We start from the raw sequence: 23,922 nt of genomic DNA on the forward strand, positions 1-23,922 counted from the left end.
TGTTATCGTTCCAAGCAGATGTGCAAACCACTACACTACGGAGCCAGCGTCAGTAATAATGTGTATGTAGTGCAATTTTAAGCAACTTAAATTAAGTAGGGCCAAGCAACAACGTTAATCTGGGGTCCTCCTGGTATGTTTAGATAATGTTAAGTGTTTTATATTTACACATATATGCACAGAGTATAGAGTTATAGATATGTTTATGCGTCTTTCTAGCCTTCGGGGTCTCAATAAAAGATGGATTCATAGAGTTTATTATACTTTTTTAATTAACAGGAATACTCGTTAAACGGTTTACATTGTTTTATCAGAGGGTGTCGCTGTGGATCTCCTGACTGCACATGTAAACACCAGCTGTTTCACGCAGCTAGCTGCTCCGGCTTCATGCTGTCAAACAGGTTGCTTAGCCTGGTTAGCCATGCACACACTTTTGGGGTAGATTATTGTCTGTACACTCGTAAGATGGAGCTTGGCGACTTGTATGAGCTTATATGAAGATACGAAGATGTGACTTCAACTAGAGTGATGGACAAGGTATTTTATGAAAATGAATGCCACATTTGTTCTTTTCTTTTGCTAGCTAGTTAGCTAGAAAGCTAACGAATGTTAGTTTTTGCAGCTGAGCGTGAGCTAACTCTTAGCAAACTTTAACTGTTAGTTACACGAGTGAGATACTGCTAAGACAATGTGTGGTTTGAACACAATAATGAGCTAATAGTTCAGTTATACTGTAAGACATTTTCAACCCGGCGGTTACTATTGTGCAACATAAGCTGGATGTTCTGTAATCAAGTGGAGATGGATGCGTTTCGTTTTTAGTGCATTGTGAGTCCAAAACATCGATATAGCGGTTAGTCTTAAGCTAAATTTCTTTATGCAGATTCTACTCGAATTTGGAATTAATGGCGTGATTATCAAAGGTCAAACACCAACACGCTGTTTGGTGGCAGAAGAAAAAACTGTCATGTGCTTTGCTTTCCAGGACTTTGACCATAGACACCAGAGGGGGTCGAGGAAACCGCCTGCAGAGCCCCACACATCAGCATCAGCGCAACCTCTGATTCTACCAAACCCTTATACCTCCGATCAGTTTTCAAGAGGGTAGGAAGTTATCATTTTCAGGGGTATTTAATCATTTGGCTTTTCATCGGGTGCTCATGTTGTTACAATTTGTTAAGAAGCCAGTCAGGTCTGAGCCCAAAACCAGCAGGCAGAGGAGGAGATGCACCGAGGAGTCATGGCTACAGCAGCAGCCGCCCTGTTAGAGAGGCCAGTGATAACTTCCTACAGAGCAATAGGACCAAACAGGATCCCCAAGCTAAGGTTGGCTTTATTTTTATTTACAGAAACCTACATGTAAACAAACTTTATTCATGAAGTAAATTGTTATTTTCTAATCTTCACAGATGCCTCAAAACAAAAAGGACTCTCAAGGAAAATTCATGGGCAAAACCTCAGTGGACATGCAGAAAAAAGGTAAGTGGCGTACATGGTATTAACTTTTTTTGGGAATAATTTCTTGGTTCAGATGCTAGTTTTTGTATTGAATGTACAAACAAAATATTTTTAACATTGGAAATCATTTTGTGGTCAAGTGATTCCCAAATATCCCATGGGATTTGGTATCAAGCTTGCACGTATTACTGCCATATACAGGAGGGCAAAGCGACACGAATGATCGGCTAACTTGTGAGTTGCCCACACATTAAAGGCTTGGCTATTGCTTTAGTGCCTTGGGCATGTTTGTGCACCAACCTTGTTGCTTTCTCATGTTACTCAAACTCCAAGTAACAACCTATGCTGATGACCCAGCAGATATTATTGTGAAAGCTGCCTGTCTTACAGCTTCACGTGGATTTGGAATGTCTGTGGCCTTTAGCCCAAGTGCATAAACCTCTGGCAGCAGTTTGGCAATGTTAATATGGTGCCAAGAAAGCTAAAGGGGCACAGAGAGATTCTGAAAGAAACTTGGCCTACTTTAAAGGAGCTCTACAGCTGAAGCTGCAAGACCATTTAATGGTTTTTGTGTAACGGTATCTTGCAAGATCTAGATGCTGCAGATAAACTGTAACTGTCTGAAATGCAATTAAAGAATGAACTGACAACATTCAGTTGAGATGATGTAGAGCAAAGGTGTCAATACAGTGAGAATTGCAGTAATTCTTGATGAGATTCTTTAGCATATTATTGTCTTATAGATTTTGTTTGTTTGTTCAGTTTTGATGAACAGAATTGTAGTATGTTGGGCACAAAATGTTTAAAACCCGCTGCTTTATGTAAATATTTCTCCTTTAATATTTCATAATTCATTCCCAGGTTTTAAAGGTACAAGATCTGCCCCAACCTCTGCAGGGAAGCCAAAACCAGCACAGACAAATTCTGTCCCATTTGAAGTGAAGATGGCTGATTTTCCGGAATTGGGTGGTGTTTCAGTGGCCAAAGCAGCTCCTACTGTTCGGAAAGAGTGCTGGGATCCTCCATTCACAAGCTCCCAAACTCCAAAATTGGCATCTTCTTGGATGGTCAGCTCATGGGAATATCAAATGTTAAGCTATGTGACAGCTCTTGCACATTACAGAAAGCTATACTCATGATGTTGGTGCTGCTGTAATTTTTTGTTGCATAGTCTGGCAGCAGAGGATCTCCAACCCTACCTGGTCCCCAGGTGTGTGCCACTAATGCCAAGCCAGAAAGCCAAGTTATCCAAGCAGGTAGGCTCAGATTTACTCTAGTCTGTCTTTCAGCAATTTTAAGGCAGTTTTAAAAATATTTCACACGTTGATTATCTTTATTTGGTGTGTGTGCACAGTCCAACCGGTGGTGACGTCCTGGGCTAACATTGCCTCTCAGCCTCCGAAGAAACTTGATCCCAATGACAAGACAATCAGCTGTAACAGTATGCAGGTATGATGCATGTTTTAGATTCTCAACAGTTATACCAGATTCCTAGGCAATTGGCAAATCTTAACAATCCGTAAGTGATAGCATTCGGAAGGGCATCATGTTTTGCCAAATCGACACGGGATGCTCCTACGTCCCTTGTGACAAGAGAGCAGCCGAAATTAACTTCTTTAAATAAATTTTGAGTAAATATAAAAAAAAAGATTTAATTGGACACTTAAAAGTTAATTTGTGAGTATTATAGGTGTGAACACTTTTTTTTTTTTTCTTCATTATTCTACAAGAAAGGCGAAACAGCCTTCTCACTACCCCTGCTCTGCGTTACACTTTATATACTTACAAGATGGAAAGAAATCTGTAAGGCTGTTACTAAATATTACTAGATATATCTGAGTATTTGTGAGTTGTGTATGTATTCGTTTTGTTGTATTGGGACAATCGTGGCTCAAGAGTTGGGAGTTCGCCTTGTAATCGGTTGCCAGTTCGAGCCCCGGCTTGGACAGTCTCGGTCGTTGTGTCCTTGGCGAGACACTTCACCCGTTGCCTACTGGTGGTGGTCAGAGGGCCCGGTGGCGCCAGTGTCTGGCAGCCTCGCCTCTGTCAGTGCGCCCCAGGGTGGCTGTGGCTACAATGTAGCTTGCCATCACCAGTGTGTGAATGTGTGCGTGAAGGGGTGGATGACTGGATATGTAAAGCGCTTTGGGGTCCTTAAGGACTAGTAAAGCGCTATATAAATACAGGCCATTTACCATTTGTTGTCATGTTTTGTTTTGTTTTTAAATAGCTCACTCTTGGCTCTTGATGTCTCTCGCACAGCAGTAACCATCACACTTAATTTCACTTATGCACCATCCATTTAGTAGCTTTTGGTGTTTTTTGTAATTAACCTTTTTATTAGGTTTTCTTAAATGTAGGTAGATTTTTCACGCTAATTAAAAATATGTGGACAGTATTACTCTGCAACAGAGCTCCCACTGCTCTCCCGTTACACTCTGTATCCACACAGAGGCTGAGCACCATCACAGAAAAAGCAAGAAGCAACAAATGTTCTCTCGAAGCTTGCATTTTATTCATAAATGTAAATGAAATTACAGCATGCCAACTTGCAATAGTTATAAAATCTGACACAGCACACCTGCTGAAGTCCAAGGTAATTACAGTTTTTTTAATACCATATCAGCTTGTACACTTGACATGCGTCACAGTCAAAGTAGAGATTATTATGCCTCGTTTCACTTTCCACATTTAGCAGCTCCATTTGCAGGTTTGCAATTTGTACCTCTTTTGCAATTAGCACAGAGGGACTCGTGTTCTAGCTCTGAATAAGGCACACCTCCCTCCATTATGTTCAGGAAGCAGCAGCACCCTGACATAGTTTGTGCACTGTGTGAGACTGTGTAAGTCATTCTAGCACAGGCAGATATAGTTGCATATAGTATGCATATGATTATGTTGTCTAACCGCCCTCCAAAAGTCTTTTTCAACTTTGTTTGAACTTTCATTGTGGATTATCAGAAATCTATTGATCTAACAACAACAAACAATGCCATTCACAACAGCCATGGAAATCTCTAACATTATCTTTAGAGTGCAGTACTTAAAATTGTGTTCAAACTATGGCAACACTGGAGAGTTTCTGTGAAGAGCTGTTCTTTATTTACAAAGACATTGTAAACCAAACCAAAATAAGCAAGGCAACAGAGTAATGAGGCCAAAGAGACATTATTTGTGAACATCAAGCAAACATGTAATTATAGACACACAGACTATATATCGTGGTGTTTACATCCTTGATATAACAGAATTTATCAAATGGGTTGCTCAACATAACAAAAAGCTAAACTTTCACAGTAAGCCTTTATATTTTCATGGGGTGTTTGAGCTTTGTCATTTTTATATCTTATCAGATTGAGAGCATGGCTGCACAGGAGGAAGAGATAGCTCCAGGGAGGAAAAAGCGAAAGAAAAAAAAGAAGCCGAAAAGTAGCAGTGAGGGTGCAGGAGGTGACTCGTCAGAGCCGGTGATTTCTCAAGAGCCTCCAAAATTTGAGGTGAAGAAAATCTGAGTTGTGAATTTTTGTTCAACTCGTTCTGTTCCTAGGAGAAGGATTACTTCTGTTGTATGGTTTTCTTTGAAGGATGAAGAGGAGTTCCCAGACTTGACTCTTGCTTTGTCGAAGACTGAAAGGTTAATAACCAGCAGCAATACAAAACTATGCAATGAGGTACTCATCATTTCATCATATATATATTTAATATTAGTCTAAAATTACATTTTATAGTGTTTTTTTATGATAGTGATTTTTACATTCTTTTTAAGGAAAACCAAAGAGAAGGAAGTCAGCATCAATCTGCTGACCAGAACCAGGGAAAATCACCTGCAGCAAAGACACAACCCACTGAAACGGGAAAAAAAGGACAGGTTTGTGTCTTGTGTACATTAAAGTTAACCTTTAGAATTGGAAACAGGTTTGATTTTAATGTGCAGTTCTGTTCTTGTTTACCTGATTTCTAGAAAAGCGAGAAAGCCTCTGGGAAAAAGAGCAAGGTTCCTATGCAACTGGACATCGGAAACATGCTGGCCACCCTGGAAAAGAAGCAGCAGTCTCAGAAAGCCAAGCAGGACGCTAAGCCAGTTATTCTCACAGGTTGGCTTGATAGATATCACTTTATACTTTGTTTTGAAGAATAATGCTAATTTAAGTAGTTTCCTAACCCCGATCTTGGAGTACATGCTATCATAACCTGATGAAAAATAAGTATTCCTGTATGTGTAGTTGGTGGAGGACTACCTGTTGTTCAGAAGCAAACATCTGCCCAGAAGAAGCCTCTGTGGCAGCAGGATAAAATTGCACACAATCCCCTCGATTCAACTAGTCCTTTGGTAAAGAAAGGCAAGCAAAGAGAGGTGCCCAAAGCAAAGAAACCAACTCCTCTGAAGAAGGCAAAGTTCATTTATTTACTATGCAATAAAGACAAATATAATCAATTTTATGAGAATTCATTTCAGCTGTGTAGCTCTGTTTATAGACTTGAACTCATGTTTTGGTTCCTCAGGTCATTTTGAAGGAGAGAGAGGAGAGGAAGCAGAGGCGTTTACTGGAGGAGAGAGGACTGCTGCCTGAAAGCGAGTATAAACTTGCGAGTAACTGTACAGAAAAAGAGCAGTGTGATGCAAACGCCACAGGTCAGAGCATGCAGTGAAATTATTGCTGCCAGTATGCTTTGTTCTGAGCTGTTGGAAACGAATGATTGCAGCTAATATTTTTAATTTTGTGCTTTTCAAACCATAGATGAGGTTGGCTCTCCTGCAGAGGGATTTGATGAATTAAATGACACATGTCAGATCGTGGGAGAAGCTGAAGAGACGGACAAAAATGAGACCATACAGCAACAAATCCCCTCACCTCAGTCATACCCAGCACCTAAAATCCACAGCAGAAAATTCAGAGAGTAAGACTGCCAAAGCGGCACGCTTCACTGCATGACCAGTCACAAGTTGATGTTGGTTGCTTGCACCCTGAGTATATCGCGTTTCCATTTTCATTTGCATTTCAGTTATTGCAGCCAGATGCTGAGCAAAGATGTGGATGAGTGCGTGATGTTGCTGCTAAAGGAGCTGGTTCGGTTCCAGGACCGCCTGTACCAGAAGGACCCCATGAAGGCCCGCATGAAGAGGCGGCTCGTGATGGGCCTTAGGGAGGTCCACAAGCACCTCAAACTCAGGAAGATCAAGTGTGTCATTATCTCACCTAACTGTGAACGCATCCAGTCCAAAGGTACTATAAGACCTGATAGTTGGCTTTCAGTTTGGAAACTAGGAATTCTGAACGTTTTCTTTAAATTTGGGCCAGTCCAACTTTCATGTTCTTTGTGTTGTTACTTTAAAATTCAAGTTTAGGCTATGATCAGCAGGAGTTATATGTATGCATCCCAATTCTTTATGGTCACTTAATATTTTTAAACATGTCCATTACAGTTTCAGAACTTCATTATCTCCTTTTTTTCTAGTTTTATGCTATTGCTTTTAAAAAGCACACTATTCCCTGTTGGCATTTCAGAAATGTTTTTTGGTCTTAAAAATCACAAATTAGAGAGAAGACAAAATGGAGAGAATACAATTTGTTGTTTTCTGATTTATCAAGCAACATGGAAAAGCGAGAATTGTCATATAGTCTTTCATAAATGTGATCCTGGGAGAGCTGTGACGTACAAGGAATGCTTACAATTGCATGAAAAGGGCAAAAATATCACCTTTCACAGGCGGCCTGGATGAGGCTCTCCACACAATCATCGATACATGTCGTGAGCAGGGTGTGCCGTTCATATTTGCACTCTCTAGAAAAGCTTTGGGACGCTGTGTCAACAAGGCCGTGCCTGTCACCCTGGTCGGCATCTTCAACTATGATGGTGCACAGGTCAGGGTTATTGTTATGCAAATGTACGCACAATTATTGTTTTAAGATGACATTAATAGGTAATTTCAAATGAGCTGAAAACTTTCGTACCTACAGGATTATTATCACAAGATGATCGAGCTGTCTTCTGAGGCCAGGACAGCCTATGAAGGGATGGTGTCAAGCCTGGAGCAGAGAGACCAGGAAGAGGCAGAGCTTGAAACAAACACTGAGGAACCTGTGCCTGACCCGGATGTAACGGAGCCAGAGGAACCACAATACAGTAAGTAACTGTAACATTGGATAGCGATGATATTGCTCTGTCTAGTAAAAAACAAAGTGTCTCTAACAGTAATCGTGAAACAGTAAAAAATAATTACATATTGTCTCCCTTTCTCAGTAAAAATCTGGAAGAAAATGTTGGAGGAGGAGTATAACCACACATTAATGGACTTTGAGGTGGAGCTGCGGTCCATGCACTTGGACAATGAATGTACTGAAAACACTGATGATGAAGAGAGCTAACAGTTGTGAAGCCTTTTGTGCCTGAAAAATGGATCCCCTTATTTCTCATCGTACTGGCAGAAAAAGAGCCTTCCAAGGCTACAGTGCTGCAGGTGTTTCTCAAACTGCGGCTCGCAGCTTTCCAGGACTTTGTCAGTATCATGTTAGTGCTTATTCCAGTTATTTATGATTTCTTCTTAGTAGGGCTGAACTTGAAGAGATCCCACAATCTGAATGATCAGCAGCTTCATGACAGTGTGTGGAGGTTGTTAAGGGGATGTATGATGATTTAACACTGCATTTTTTTCTTTATAATAAACTTCAGTTCAAACGATTTTGACATTTTAGTGTCATTTTACATAAAGAAATGACATTTTGACATAGTGACATTCCTTGACTCCAGTAAAATTTGAAGGTTTTGAATAAAGAGTTGTGTATCATCCTTTGTAAACATGTGGAGTAAGTTCAAGATTGCATATTAAAGGAATTAATGGTTTAAATTTACCTTCTTTTATTTTGCCATGACACTGAAGTTACACATTAATTTAAGAACAATGATAAACCAATGTTTATGTTCTTCAATGTTCTCATTCATGTTATATAACATATGCTGCATACCAGTCTCTATAGCATACTGTCTGTACACAAGAAATCAACATAAAGCAGTGTATATTAGAATATATATACACAATAAACATAATACCTGTGATTTGTTTAGAGTGCATATGACACAGTCAATGATTTTTTTTTTTTTAAAATACAGACTTTTGTGACTTTCACACTGCTTAGAATTGGTATTTAGCATATGTAGCACAACCCTCAGTAGGGTTTAAATAAATTTGATTTTATTACTGAAGAATCCACTTGGATGAAAGATGAAACAACCTGCTTAGACTTTCACTCATGTTAATAAGTTTGTTTTTTACATTTTCAAAATTTTACCCACAAATACAAATCTTTTCTACACATTTGGTTCAGTTTTTGGCAGGTTCACGCAGGGTAATAAACTTAAACCATGCAATATTTCACAGGGGCAAAAAAACTAAAATCCATTAAACTGCGCTTTATTTTTTAAAAGTAGAAACCAAGCTTGGATTTTAATATCTGAATGACTGACTGATATTACATGGTTTTGCATTTAAGTCATTACATTTACATTTTGATTCAAGCCAGGGAGAAATAGATATAAAATAGATTTCATAACAGACATTTTGCAAGGTAACAGTGTCATGTGACATGTGTGTTGTGTCAAATTGTCTGTGCATAGTCTTAAGTTTAAGATGTTTAGTCTCATTCATTTAATTTGTGTATTGTTTGTGTAGATTTGTTTAAACCTGAAAAAGTTGTAAGAAATCACATTTGTCAGTTTACGACATTTGTTATAATCGAATTATACAGATAATAAATATTTAGTAAGCTCCAAAAGTGCTGATAAGTATGTATTGCCACACTGTTGAGGTGTTGTTGTTTTTTTGTTTTTTGTTTTTTTTAAAATGGTATATATTTTTTTGACAAATACTTAACTATAGAAAAGATACTGTCCCAAGAACAATGGAATTACATTTTGTGATCAGTTTGAAGTCCATTAATTTTAAATTTCAATTTTAAGTGTCATTTGTGTAATCACAACTTAATAAGTGAATCTTTAATGCACAAGAGTAGAGGCTTGAGTACATTTGGCTGAGACACCCCCAATATTATAGAGAACAGCAAGTCTACAACCTTCAGTTGTCTTTATATATGAATATTTGTTCAATCAGCATTTATCAATAAATGCTAAACAGAAGTAAGAATCGCTGCCGCTCCAACAGTATTGATCAGGTTGTAATGAAACATGCACACGGTGATCACCTAATGGGTTTTTATCCAAATTGTTAAATGGCCTGCATTTGTATAGCGCTTTTCTAGTCCTTAAGGACCCCAAAGCGCTTTACACTACATTCAGTCATTCCCCCATTCACACACACACACACATTCACACACTGGCGATAGCAAGCTACATTGTAGCCACAGCTGCCCTGGGGCGCACTGACAGAGGCGAGGCTGCCGGACACTGGCGCCACCGGGCCCTCTGACCACCACCAGTAGGCAAACATGGGGTTAGTATCTTGCCCAAGGATATTTGGCATGCAGCCAGGGATCGAACCACCGACCTTCTGATTAATGGCTGACCTGCTCTGCCACCTGAGCTACAGCCACCCCAAGGTCACATTTGTCATTTTACAGGCAATAACCTGTGACTGGTGATGGATTGTGAGCTGGATGAGCCGATACATCTTTGACATTCAGGTTTTGGTATATAAAAATTTATTTAAATTTAAAAAAAAAAAATAGATCTATCTATATCTATATATCTCACCTTTTTTGAGGTGAATGTAAGCTAGTTCATACATGAACCAGTTCTGAAAAAAAATGAAATGTATGGTAGCCAAATGCTCCTTTAGACCATAGAGAGTATTTAAGATTCAGGCAGAGAAGAAAAATGAACAAACAATGATTTTTCCATATTTTATTATGTCATCTCTGTTAACCCATTTGAACTCTGCTCCCTCTGATCTCGCTCTCTCTCCCCATCTCTCTAATTGAGTGTTTAAAACAAACAAACACACACAACAAAAGTTTCTTTTAAATTCCACATGTAATTAGCTTGTTTACATGCGTAATGCATAAGTATTACCTATCTGGAAGTCCTTGTATTATGTTACAAGATGCATTTTAAAAATCTAATTATAAATTTACATCAGTAAAACAAATCTATTCTTTAAGTCTGAAGCTTTTTTAATGATACCATATCTTGTAAAATAATCACTTGATTAGACTAGGCACAGGTTCATATGCAGATTTGCTTGTCAGTTACAGCACAGTATGCCACCACTTTAAAAAAATAAATAAAAATGTGCCAATAATATTGCGTTGTAATGACTTTAGAAACCTGGATATGCTCTTTGTGTACATTCTTGATAATGAAACAGACCACAATTTACCTTCCAGAGGCAAAAAAACAAAAAAACAAAAACAAAAAATGAAAACAGTAACTGTAAAGCCATCAAGCAACAGTCTCTTTGCCAACAAGCCTTAAATGATTAAACTTGGGTTACTTTACTTAGCTATACCACAAATTAAGCATTCTACTAATAATGTTTTGAAAGCTTGACATGGCTAATGTAATATAAGAGTTGACTTAAAAGCAATTCAGTCATGCTGTACTCGGACACATCATGCTTTGAGCTAAAAGCAGGGATTTGATGTTTAGCTGGTATAGTCTCGATCTATTTCAGCATAACTTTGGCAATACTAATTTCTACTAAACACAAATTACACCTGAGGTTTTTGCAGGTATTAATTGGTAAACCACAGTATTAGCCAAATCTGGTTGAAAAGAATCCATTCACTGGATGTTACTCAAAACAAAAAGTCAGCCCCCAGATAACTCGAGATGAAACAGAGCACTATCATTCTCATGGATGTTTGGACAAAATGCGCAAATCCAATGAGCACATGTCAAACTGTTCTACTGAATAAGGACAAACTTTTACCTGCTGTTGGTGCAAGTATAATTTATACTCAGTAGCCCAAGTACCCCTGGACCAGAGATGGTATATTTTATGGTTTTTACGAATGTCTGTACCAACCGTACATCCAACGAGAACAGCAAAAATATAGACTATTCACAGCTTTGATTCAACAGTAAGTAATGATGAATGTCTGCTGTCACCTTATAATAGCATTTTTATATGATAAAAAGTTTTAGATTACAGCTGGTGGAGGGACAGTATCTACATATTCACAACCAACTAGTTGTGGGCACACTCCCATTTCACTGTGCCCAGTCATATGAAGATTTTTTGGCTTCTGATTGACCCAGTCTATGTAGCCTTTAGCCTTAAAAGAAGCGTTAACTGACTCACTGTGTTTCTCCAGGAAAACCACGTTGTCACTATTCACTTCTTTCACCATGCTGTAGTTATCAGGCACACTGCCTTCTTGTCCCTGTGTGTCCAGAGTATGGGGAATATTTTCTTTCTTCATGATTAAAATATTGTCACCATTTACCTCGTTCACTCTGCTGTAGTCTGCTTCCTGCATGTGCTCATGTCTCGGAATATCCACATAACCACAGATTCCAAACGGTTGGAAGATCTTCTCAGTGACACCTTTTAGCTGATTTGCCTTCTCATCATTTAAAACGTTTGCACTTGAGCATTTAGTAAGAAGCTGCGACGACTCTGTCTTATCTGAACTCTCCTCTGAGGAAGACTCGCTGTCTTTTGGAAAGTGATCCACTTCACTTGTCTCCTTAGATTGGACTTCTGAGTCTAATGCCATGGCAAGTGGCAGAATGAATATTTTCTTTTTCTCCAATGGCAAATACGAGGTTTCTTTATCAGACACGATCAGGTAATCCTCTTTCTGGTCCTTCCAGGGTATCATAACAGGAAATCTCTGGTTGAGAAGCATGGCATTAATGACATCTTCAGATTGGCCGCTCTGCAAAGGTTAATTGAGTATATTATTATCAGCACCAAAACAATGGGGCTTTTTTTGTGTGTGCATATTCTAGAAGCAGAATGGAGAGGCAATCACCTTGAGAAGTTGAACATCAACTCCTCTTATCTTTGGACTAGGGACAGGGGGCAGAATATACTTCTTCACACTGAGAAAGAAAACAGTCATGAGTCAAGTCTTCACATCTTGTCTTCATGTAAAATAGAGTGATTTAGACTTTATATCAGATACATACGTTTTTCTCTTCAGGATCAAGATAATCATTGCCGCAAGCAATGGAATTAGACAGAGGCTGAAAACCAGTATCCAAAAGGAATTGTCCTTGCGAGAAACTGAATTTTGTTTTTAAAAAAAAAAAAAGAAAAAAAAAAAAGAGGCACATTTTTATTAATCTTTAACTGTTAGCACTTGCCAATATGTTGTAAAGAAGGCGTAAAGGGCTTTCGGGACTTACAGTTAGGGACTTTGACAAAGGTAGTGTTGCTCCACTCACTCCAGCTGTTGTCTATTGCACAGCGCACTTCAACCATGTACACCACCCCAAGATCAATGCTGTAAATGGTGAAATGTGTTTGTGTTTCTGACGCGTAATTCTAGAAAGAAAGAGGAAAAGAAATCACAAAACATTTGACTTCTACTACTGTTAAGATCACCTTTGGACTAAATGAGAGTTAAAAATACATTTGTTTACTTTGAAATAAAACAATTTAACCATAAAATTTATGGTTAAACTGCAGTATACTGATTTACTGATTAATCGTGTGTGACAGGTTATACCACAACTTTATTCTTCACATGACAGTAAAAGGTTGTTTAATGATTTCCTATTTGGGCTGGTGCAGTTCATTCCAGAGCCTGATTTCATGCTTGACTTGCCAACATGGATTCATCATCTGACAGAGGAGATAATCGCTACTAGCCAAGACTGCTAAAAGTTAGACCTAAAATTAATTTTGTGATTGCATTAATTTTCAAAATGTAACATTTTGAGGTTTCAACTCATAATGGGTAATATGTTAAGCTTTCACTGTGTGGCTTTCTGTTTTTTTGGATAGAAAATCTAAATGGTAATAATAATAATACTTAATTTACTTTAAACTTGGAGTTTAATTTGATTTCACATTTAATTCTAAAATGTTATGTCGGTTTGATTTGTATATTTGTTAAAAGGTTTGCATAAAATTAATGTTGGTCAAACTTAGAAGTGACTTCTAAGAAGAAGTAACTTTTAGACTTGATTGGCATTCAGATCCACAGATCTTTGAAAGTTATTTACAATTTTCACATACAATCAATACAAACAGGAAGCGTGCGCTGTGTCAGTTTGAAGGTTTTATATACAGAGACATTTAAAAAAAAAAAAAAAAAAAAATCTAGTCCTTTCCAGGTTTTAAAACTGGGTAAACACAACCTCAGATACAGCAGCAGGTGACATATTACACCATGTCACTATTTATTCAACAAAAACTAAGCCAAAAGGCAGAGGCAGTGTGTGAAAAACACAAGGTCATGCATAACTTGAAGCAATCATTTTCCGTATGACTTTATCAGGCTCTCACCTCATTGTGGAGGAACTTTGGCCCACTCCTCTTTATTGCATTGCTTAAGTTCACTGAGTTTTGCGGTCATTCATTTATGCATGGCTCTCTTTTAAGGTACCGCCACGGCATTTCAGTCAGGTTGAGGTCTGAACGTTGACTGGGCCATTGCAATACCTTAATTTTTTTCGTTTGAAGTTATTTTGTAGTAGATTTGCCACTGTGCTTGGGATAACTAGACCTCATCAATTGACTAAATGAAGTTTCACGGAAAAATATAAAAATATTGATAAATCATGTATCTTAAAAAACAAAAAAAGAAAAGTAACATTTAGAAGCCCCCCTGAAAATGCATACAAACAAATCACAGCTTGGCTGCCTTAGGAAAACAAATACAAATCTTTAAAATTAATACTACTACTATAACAACAACAACAACAACAACAACAACCACCTCCTATACTGATAATACCAATAATAACTATTATTGTCATTTCGGAAACTTGTTTCCTTATATATGGTGGGGGAGGGTTAGCATGTAGATAGTATCCAAATAGCACGAAGAGTCTACAAAACTGTTTGTTCTGAACAATTATAATTTACTAACATACACACAGTGGTGAGAACAAAATAGGTTGGCACATGTTTCATTCATCCAATGGTAATTTTCCATGGGGACTCATTTTTGGCACAGTGTAAGAACGTTTCCATGCAATATTAGAGAAGCTCTGTCAGCCACTCACCTTCCATATTTTGCTCTTGTCTGGTTTGACTCTCAGTTGATTCTTCAGAGTGACCCATCCTGACTTTGTGTCTATGTTAGACGGTGTATGCCATTGGATGGTGAGGTGTGGGCTGTCCTCTATGTTGACCACCACTGTAACATTTTCAGGTGCAAAGGGCTTCACTGTTCATCAATAGAGAGAAACAGAGACTGTGATGCTGTTTATCAGGTACAAACTTAGTTCAGTATATTTGCATGCCAACATTTGGTATTTGGCACTAAAAGCAAAATGAAATTAAGTTTTATGAGAAGAGCATTAACTTTAGTTTGCTTACATATTGAAATTTTGAACTAGGCTGAAAAAAGTGATTGTATTTTTTTTGTCATTTTGCCTTTATCCAATAACACCAGCGTAGATACAGATGGGCATGTTGGAGTGAGGAGTGACTTTACACAAGGTTCTTGGTGTCCAAGAGTTAACCCACAGTTTGTGCGTTTACTGTCAAGCTATCAGGTAGGGCTGTTAAAGTGAGGCAAAAATCATAATCGTAAATATTTTGGTCTCTAGCAAGCTCATTTAACAAAATTACTTCCTGACTTCATCTCAGCCTATCCATAACATCCTCTTCTGTTCATTTATTGCTTTTTAAGCTGTACTATTATAATTTATTGTTACAATGAACTCTCTGAAAAGCCTTCAACATGGCCAGAATGCAGCAGCCCAGGTTTTAGTCTGACCTGCGACCCATTGCTGCACCCCCACCCACTCACCCTTTCCTGTCTTCACTACTCCACTATCCAATAATAGAATAGGAGCCAGAGCCTTCAGCTTCCAGGCCCCTCTTCTGGAACCAGCTCCCAGTGTGAATCTCTACTTTTAACATTAGGATTAAAACTTTCCTTTTTGATAAAGCATATAGTTAGGGCTGGATCAGGCGACACAGAATGCTCCCAATAGGTCTATTCGGCTAGAAGGTTTCCCATGATGTTTCTTCTTCACTCACTTCTTTTATACAAAACCCTGCATTTAATCGTTAGTTATTAATGTCTTGTTCTCTTCCACAGCATGTCTTTTGTCCATTCTCCCTCCTAACCAGTTGCAGCAGATTGCTGCCCCTCCCTGAGCCTGGCTCAGCTGGAGGTTTCTTCCTGTTAAAAGTGAGTTTTTTTATTCCCACTATCACCACCTGCTTGCTCATAAGAGGTTGTCTGATTGTTGGGGGCCATCTCTGTATTATTATAGGGTCTTTACCTTACAATGTAAAGTGCCTTGAGTTAATTGTTGTTGTGATTTTGAGCCATGTAAATGAAACTGAATTGAACTGAATGAACTGATTTAGAAAAAAACAAAACAAAAAAAACAAACAAAAAAAACCACTCTAGTGCATAAAATGTAATCATAATTTAGCAAATGAAGAGTCCGACACTCTATATTTTCTCGTGCTACTCAACAGAAACCCTACACCCATGATTTGTTTGCAGGCAAACATGTGAAACAACCAACCAGCAGACTAGCATTGCCTCCCCTATGGCCACACCTCTACTTTGGTTTGCAGCTGCCCTATTCAGAAACCAGCATGTTGATCTGTGCTTAGTCTCATGCATGGGTGCTTGTAAAGTGTGTTTTCTGAGGCCAAAAACCCTCCACAACTAATGCAGTGAAATTACTGTTTGCTTACAGGACAGGACGCAGATACCGCTCTGCCTGTATAACCCCAACAAAAGGTGTGAAATTTGATGCTGGAGTATACAGAAGTTTTGCTGTGCACAAACCAGTTCCACCTCATTCTGTTCAGGTTTTTATTTGCGGCTCATGTATGTCACTCAGTACTTTTCCATTCCTCACCAGCCTCAAGAAGGCAGTCTGGGCAATAAAACTGTGCCAATCATTAGCTCAGTCCGTACAGATTTTTGTGTTACTCCTGTTCTGACACAAATATATTTTGATCTGAGCAGATTATTATTATTATTAACATTTTAAAAGTTTTTAATTCTGAATGAGAAAGTTTGAAGTGACCCTTAATCATTACCAGAAAATCCTAATTATATCAACAAGCTTCAGTGTTGTAAAATAATAACCTGTGTAGCTAAAGAAAGGTCAGCGTGATTTATAGTTTAGTGCACAGTACAGTGATAGGCCAAAAGCAATCATAGTTTAAATGATCATTACAACCCATCCATCCATTCGCTTCCGCTTATCCTTTTCAGGGTCGCGGGGGGCGCTGGAGCCTATCCCAGCTGTCATAGGGCGAGAGGCAGGGTACACCCTGGACAGGTCGCCAGTCTGTCGCAGGGCCAACACACAGGGACAGACAACCACTTGCACTCTCATTCACTCGCACATTCACACCTAGTGGCAATTTGGATTATCCAATTAACCTATCCCCACAAGCTGCATGTCTTTGGGCGGTGGGAGGAAGCCGGAGTACCGGAGGTAACCCATGCAAACACGGGGAGAACATGCAAACTCCACACAGAAAGACCCCGGCCTGATGGTGGAATTGAACTCAGGACCTTCTTGCTGTGCAGCAACAGTGCTAACCACCGTGCCACCATTACAACCCAGAAAATAAAAAAATAAATAAACTTTGAGGATATTTTTAGTACAAGAATGCTTTACAGAAATGATATATGCTCATATTTCTATTTTTAATGGTTTCTGTTTATCACAAAACAATCAAAAATCATGTTTGATTTATATATTTCATGTAAATTATTTAAAACTAGAAAAACTTACCAATGTTCATCAAGTCAAAAGTAAGGGGGTCTGAAGAAGTATTCCCCAGGGCATTGGAGGCCTCCACAATCACAGTGTACTCGACCCAGATAGAGGTCTTGCTAAAGAAACAGGAGTTACTTCCAGCTTTGTGGTAGTCCGGACACTGGCGCATATTCTCCTGACTGCACATGAACAAAATACATGTCATCACCGATCACTGCAATGTGACTTCAGTTGCATCTCCTATGAAATGAATAATTGGATTTTCTGATGAGTCTGTAAGCATGTACAGTCATTTCTATTGCACCTTACTATCATATTCTATGGGCTTAAGCATTAAGTGTATCTCACATACTCAAGTTTGCCCAGTTTGGAATCAATCAATTAACCCAATATGCGTGTTAAGTGATTGATGATTCAAAATTAGCAAAGAAAAAAGAAAAAAAAAAACACTTAAAAATATCATATAATATCCTTATTATTTATAGTAAAGACAACTACTGGAAACCTAAATGATAATATGAGCTGGTTAGCATGTTATTATATTATATTCTTCGCTGGGATGACTAATGATTTAGAATGTCACCAAGTCAGGGCTTCACAAACACACAAACATCTTCGAGATCCATCCTCTCAGGACCATGACTCAGTTTTGTGGCATTTCATCTGTGAAGATTCTTGAAATGCTAGTGCTAGGATTTAGCTAGAGAAATGTGGGTCATTTGGGTGAGCCACGTCTATGTTGGTGTACTTGCACATCCACAAATATTTGTGCTCAGCTCACAAGGGTGTGAAAAGAGACCCAGTAGTTTCCCCACATTTACTTATCTAGCACCACGTACAACTAAACAACACCTTTACTATTTCTCAACGCGGGTGATAAAGAATTTGAAACTTCATGGAGTATCTGGTAGCGTGGGGTGAAGATAAATACACTATGCCGTACTTAAAACTCCAGTTTGATTCCAGCGGAGGACCCACAATCTCTATTGTGTAAAATAACAAGAAAACAGACTTGGTAGGTTAAACTAACCCTTCTGTCTTATAGTAGAGGTGATGCACAGTGGGCAGCCCTCCATCAGAGCCTGGGGTCCACCAGCAGAAAAAAGTCTCCTTGTCGGGGGACCTGCAGCCAAGTTTGTCTGGTTTTTCTGGTGGAGACATGCCTGGCAACACACGTGACAAAGAGACATCAGCTTCCAATAAACAATATGATAAAAAAAAAAACTTGGCACAGTTATTTAAAGGACAGCATTCACTTATCTCAGGTAAGTGAACGTTGTCTCTTACCTTTGATAACTTATCTTAGTTTCACTCATCCACCCAGAGTTTATTCATTTAAGCTGTGCTCACAGCAACTCAACCTGTGACCATTTGAAATGGCATTTTCTATAATGTTTATTTAGACATAAAACTCCACAGTGATTGGTGGAAAAATTTGTCAAAAATAGTTTAATAGGTTTCTTGATACTTAAGTGACAAAGCTAGGGAGGCAAGGTGGGGACAGTCAGTATATAGGACAAAGGTATTGAATGTGAAGGTTCCAGAGAGGAGGAAAAGAAGAAGACCACAGAGAAGATTAATGGATATAGTCATTGACATGCATGTGGTTGGTGTGACAGAGGAGGATGTTAGGGAACGGGTGAAATGGAGGCAGACCCATAAAAGGAGCAACTAAAAGAATAATATTAAGAAAAAACAATAATAAAATCTGTATATGACTGGGTCATTCTCATGTTCAAGCACAGGGCATAGTGGTCTGGAATCTCAGTAAACTCCGTCATCATTAGACTGAAAAAGCACAAGATTGTTTCTATAAATGTAGGACAGATTGATAGATGTGGGTTGAGACTGAGAAAATGAAAGAGAAGACAAATAAAATCAGAGCTGTTAGCCAACAGGAGCACAGTAGGTGGACATCCTGGGAGGCTGTTATTGAAGGGCTGTTATGAGAACACATATGGTGGATGCCCCAAGCAAGGCTGTGTATCATTATCAAGGCTATGTAGGAGGCCTAGAGGAGAGCTACCACCTTGCAGCACGTTTTCTAGAAGGAAGCAGTAACATAGGCCTGATATGAGGGTCCTGTATAACCTAACTGAAAGCAATAAGGCTGGAAGTAAACAGAGAGCATGATAACAGAGTGCCTGATCCTGTTTGTCAGGCAAAGAGGTGGGGCTCAGATTTGCAGTTGGAGGTGTTGGCAACTACTGTGGCTTGAAAGGAAATAGAACATGAGCTCAATACAAAATCAAAATTACCACAACAGAAAACCACAACCTCACTATACCACAACATATCTACCACTACCATGCCTGCTCTGTGGGAAAAGGGAAAATTACTGAGGACTGCCAGATGTGGGCTCATGAACAGAGTGTGGGGTGTTGGAATTGCGATGACAGACTCCATGCTGATAAATGCTCTCAAATATCTGGTGGAGGAGGCACAACAAGGGAGCTTCTGGCTCAAAAGAAAGGATAAAGTGAGGGTAAAACTCCTACTGCTCGAGAGCAGGAGCCCAGAAATGTCCAGCTGCTAGACGTAACATGGCTACGGAAAGTAGGCAGAATTGAAACCACTAATATCAAACATAACTTCATTTCATTTTATTCGTGGACTTTAATGTTTGCAAAGATTCACAGTTAATCTTCAGACTGATTTAATGTAGAGACACAGTTATTAGTCTGTACATTAAATCTTGCTTGGATTCAGTGTTTTCAAACTGAGATTTTAACCATTGCTGCTTTTTGTTAGATTACAAATAACAGAATAACACACCAGAGAAAACTTATTTAAGTAAAAAAAAAAAAGAAAAAAGAAAAAAAAAAGGTGTTTCGTTTTAATTTTTAAATGTAATTATTCAGGATAATGAGCACCGAATATCCTTTTACAAAAAAAAAAAAAAATCCAAAACTATCTGCATTTTATAGTCTGTAGGCCACTAGCACTTAAGGCCCAGTTTTGGACCATGATGTAGTCGTTTACTCTGTACACCAGCACAGTGGATTTTAGTCAAGCTGTGATTGAAGTGCAGACTTTCAGCTTTAATTCAAAGGGTTTAACAAAAGAATCACATTGAGGTTTGGGTGTTACAGCCACTTTTATGTATGTCACCAATTTTCAGAGGTTCAAAAATAATTTGATAATTTGCCCAGTGATGGATGTTTCTTTATCAATCCTCTCAGCATGACGTCAAAAGAGATGTAGGAGCAATACTTCTGTTAAACCCCATGCATTAACACTAAAACGTCTATACTTCAGCTGAAATGTCGTCTAACCGTAAGTAAATATTCTGAGCGAATCGAGCCTCAGTGATTTAACTTACTGTTGCATTCTGCAGCTAATGCCAGCAGCAGGAGCAGCAATGGCAGCCTGAGATGCTTCACCATCCTGGCACAAGCCATCACACTCTGTGACAGGGAAGTGACATCACAAGCAAGTGGCAATGGTGTGATACGAGCTTGAGGCAGAATGTCTTGTTGTTACCTGAAACAAGCAGATATGGTGGGAAAACAGCAAACAACCAATAATACCAGTTTTTCATTTACATATACGGGTCAGTAACAATTTTCATATGGTTATCAAACGTTAAAATGAACTGTTAATAATTGGCTGGCAATATCATCAGCTGTAATCAAGGACTTCAAACATTATATGAGTGTTTTAGTAAATAAATAAACTGAAAGTGTGATGTTAGATTCATTTTGCTCATTTCAAAAGCAAAGTGGATTTGCCAGAAATTGCCAGACAAAACGTGAAAAAGAGTTTGAAACATGCCGTTTGGTGTTAAGCAAATTTTACATTGTCTAAAAAAAAATGCTGGAGATGAATACGTTAATATGTGTGTAGGGGATTTTAAAAAAGTCATCTAATTCACAAACACGCACTTTGGACTGTTTATGCACTTCCTTATTCCTGAGAGATACTTGGATAAAGATTACACACAGAAACAAAGTACGCACAATTATGTTGGAAATGCTTGATGAATAACTGCACGTCACTGCAAACTGCTGCACGGCTTTTCTACATGGACTGGAAATTTACTGAAGCTCAGCTCAGTGGGAACTCAGACACCAAAGTAGTTTTCTGCCACCTTAACATGCTTGATGCAATCAGTCACCACAGGAGGTGTAGGAAACCGTCTTTTACTGGTTACCAACCTGTAATGTACAGAATATCGCAAAGGGGCCACACCTTTTCCCTTTTTGTAATTTGTGTTGTTTTGCTCAGCACAAACAGAGACAACAAGCTCCTTTTTTCCCTGCTGTGACACCCATTCTGACAAGTTTTAACAGGATCGCTCAGTGGAGCAAGTCTTGGATCGGGCTTATGTCTCAATTACATGCCAAAATTAAAACCCAAAGCTAAATACTCTATTTGGCAATCAGAATAAACATTTGGTCTGGGAGTAAACCTATCCTATCTTGAATCTAGTATAACGTATATATTTTAATATTCTTCTAATGAAGTACATATAATATTCTACATGTTTAAAGATAAGTGAAAAAAAATTGCATTATTATGCTGTATTTAAAGTGCAAAAATATAAGAATGTTTGGCAAGACGCATGCTGAAAAACTGTTACTAGGGTAACACACAACAGCATAGATGTTCAGTCAACACTCTGTATAAATATAGGCCTAATAATTTGTACCTAAGGATATAAACTGTACTATATGTATAATATTTATTATGTGTACTAATACTGATTAACTAATTGCTTCCTTTTATTACTATCAGATTTTTTGTGTTAAAGCGGAAGAAATAACTTTTTTTTAAAAACCCACATTAAATTCAGAAAAAAAAAATCATGTGGATTTACGCGCTTTATACTCTCAGCTACTCAGTGATAGGAAGCCTGATTAATACCGTGCATTGCATTACATAGCACATTTAGGTTTTCATTTTCTGTAGACCAACCTGCGAGCACACAACACGCACAGAATCCATTACCAAAGAATTACATGCAGCCCTATCAGGTGTGATATTTACCAGGAAGCCGCGGGGGGGAAAAAAAACACACAAATAAGTACAACTAAAGGTTAGTAGAGGGTTAATAGACGCGCTCTGGCGTTCACTCACCACTTTATGATCTTGGCAGCTATGTTTATCATCGATATTTATCGGACGTTGACGGGTACAGAACAAAAAAGGTAGCCTTCTTCAGTCATGACACAAAGCCAAACGAGCTCCAGACGAGCTCCGCACACCTGGCAACCAATGCGCCTAACACCCCAGGTATGACCACAAATAAGGAAGAGAGGTGTCTCGTTAGTAGTCGGGGGAGGGGCTTATTGTCGTCACGACATACCCACCTGAGTACGAGCGAGAGAGTAAACACAGCGAGATGTCTCACTTCACTTAATTCCCTGAAAGTGCCAGCAGTAATGGTAACTGGCTGGTTAGTAACAGGTTTAAAGGGCAGTCTTCATACCTTCATGATGTTTTATTGGTATTTTAGCAAATTTAGCTACATTTTTTTAATGTTCCTATAATGGTTAATCCACCAGTATGCACACGCATATCAAAGCTACTCCAAAATATTTTAATGCTTTGATTATTTTGTTATCCACGAGTTTATATTTACAGTTAAAAAAAAGGCAGAAAAAATTGTAAAACACATTATTTTTGCATTTTGGTGTAAAAACGTGAATTCAGTTTGTTACTTGCCTAATAAAAACAAAACCATTTAAAAATTTTAAACAGGTCTTTGGCAGATTTCTAAAAATATTCACGTTTTCTTGTTTTATTTTATTGTTGTATATATACACTGTGTACACTGTACTTTTTTGCCTGAATATTTGCCTGCAGTGACTCATCAAGATGCATAAACTCAGTCAGAGCGAGAGCAGCACACCTGTCTCACATTTTCTCTTAAAATATATTGCTGTCATGTTTTACAGGTCACATGAAGAAAAGGTTGTAAACTCAAGAAAGTTACAGTAGAGTTTTTTGAGCGACCTCCTCTTGTACCTAACACTTTCTCTTCCGTTTACCATTTCTGTGATAGATTAATATTTCTGCACCTATTTCATTATTTTAAATAGCCAACAAACATAAAATGAAGAAATGAACGAGGGGTGTAGAAAACAGAATTAAACAGATACTGGTTACAAGCATATAAAAGCTTGTTTCAAAACCCTAAATTGTTCGAGTGAGTATATGAGGGTCATGACTAGGTTTGTTATCAGATAAACACTAATCATCACACATTCACATGGGTTTGTTGAATGATGTTAGGGAATTTTGATTTCACTAACATCATTATGTAAATTATAAGGCCTTCAGTATGAGAGCAACATTTTAAATGTTGAAATTTGTAATAAAATTCAATAATCACACTGTTGCTGTAAAATAAAAATATATTAACATACACCCCACACTAACTCTTTTGTTACCATGAACACAGAATTTGTTTTTTTAATTCAGTCCCATATACATCTCCTTGTTGGTGTTAATTCTCTGATGTAGATTTAGCCGTAGCTACTTTTGGTCTTACTTTAGGATTTGGCAACAAAAAGTAAAATATAGAATCTCACCAGCCTTATCTTTGAATTTTACTTCAAGCATCCATCTGTGCGGTATTGTTGATTTCTAGATGGCTTGTACACTGTTTGCTGCAAACAGGTG

General features: G+C 38.3%; 2 protein-coding genes across 4 annotated transcripts; one reads left to right on the forward strand and one right to left on the reverse strand.

Moving 5' to 3' along the window:
• Window positions 1-359: 359 nt before the first annotated feature.
• Window positions 360-8,305, forward strand: LOC113033843 (selenocysteine insertion sequence-binding protein 2). Of its 2 annotated transcripts, none has more exons than XM_026187976.2 (18): window positions 360-537; window positions 986-1,104; window positions 1,182-1,326; window positions 1,410-1,479; window positions 2,320-2,525; window positions 2,630-2,714; window positions 2,813-2,907; window positions 4,812-4,955; window positions 5,043-5,129; window positions 5,225-5,326; window positions 5,420-5,552; window positions 5,682-5,848; window positions 5,962-6,091; window positions 6,198-6,357; window positions 6,463-6,683; window positions 7,168-7,322; window positions 7,419-7,584; window positions 7,702-8,305. In XM_026187976.2, the coding sequence occupies exons 1-18, from the start codon at window positions 529-531 to the stop codon at window positions 7,824-7,826; spliced, it is 2,319 nt and encodes a 772-aa protein (XP_026043761.1). In that variant the 5' UTR covers window positions 360-528; the 3' UTR covers window positions 7,827-8,305. The 2 variants fall into 2 exon arrangements, with proteins under 2 accessions (XP_026043761.1, XP_026043762.1); XM_026187977.2 differs by having other exon boundaries at window positions 376-537; window positions 1,185-1,326.
• Window positions 8,306-10,299: 1,994 nt separating this feature from the next.
• On the reverse strand, window positions 10,300-23,851 carry prlrb (prolactin receptor b). 2 transcript variants are annotated; one of them, XM_026188253.2, is made up of 9 exons: window positions 23,832-23,851; window positions 20,618-20,778; window positions 18,326-18,458; window positions 17,311-17,474; window positions 14,593-14,756; window positions 12,766-12,904; window positions 12,547-12,643; window positions 12,390-12,459; window positions 10,300-12,293 (listed from the first exon to the last, which is right to left on the reverse strand). In XM_026188253.2, the coding sequence occupies exons 2-9, from the start codon at window positions 20,694-20,696 to the stop codon at window positions 11,553-11,555; spliced, it is 1,587 nt and encodes a 528-aa protein (XP_026044038.1). In that variant the 5' UTR covers window positions 20,697-20,778; window positions 23,832-23,851; the 3' UTR covers window positions 10,300-11,552. The 2 variants fall into 2 exon arrangements, with proteins under 2 accessions (XP_026044038.1, XP_026044037.1); XM_026188252.2 differs by lacking the exon at window positions 23,832-23,851 and adding an exon at window positions 22,375-22,534.
• Window positions 23,852-23,922: the final 71 nt, after the last annotated feature.

Source organism: Astatotilapia calliptera, chromosome 12 (genome assembly GCF_964374335.1).
Source record: "Astatotilapia calliptera chromosome 12, fAstCal68.1, whole genome shotgun sequence".
In the NCBI taxonomy this organism is placed as follows: domain Eukaryota; kingdom Metazoa; phylum Chordata; class Actinopteri; order Cichliformes; family Cichlidae; genus Astatotilapia; species Astatotilapia calliptera.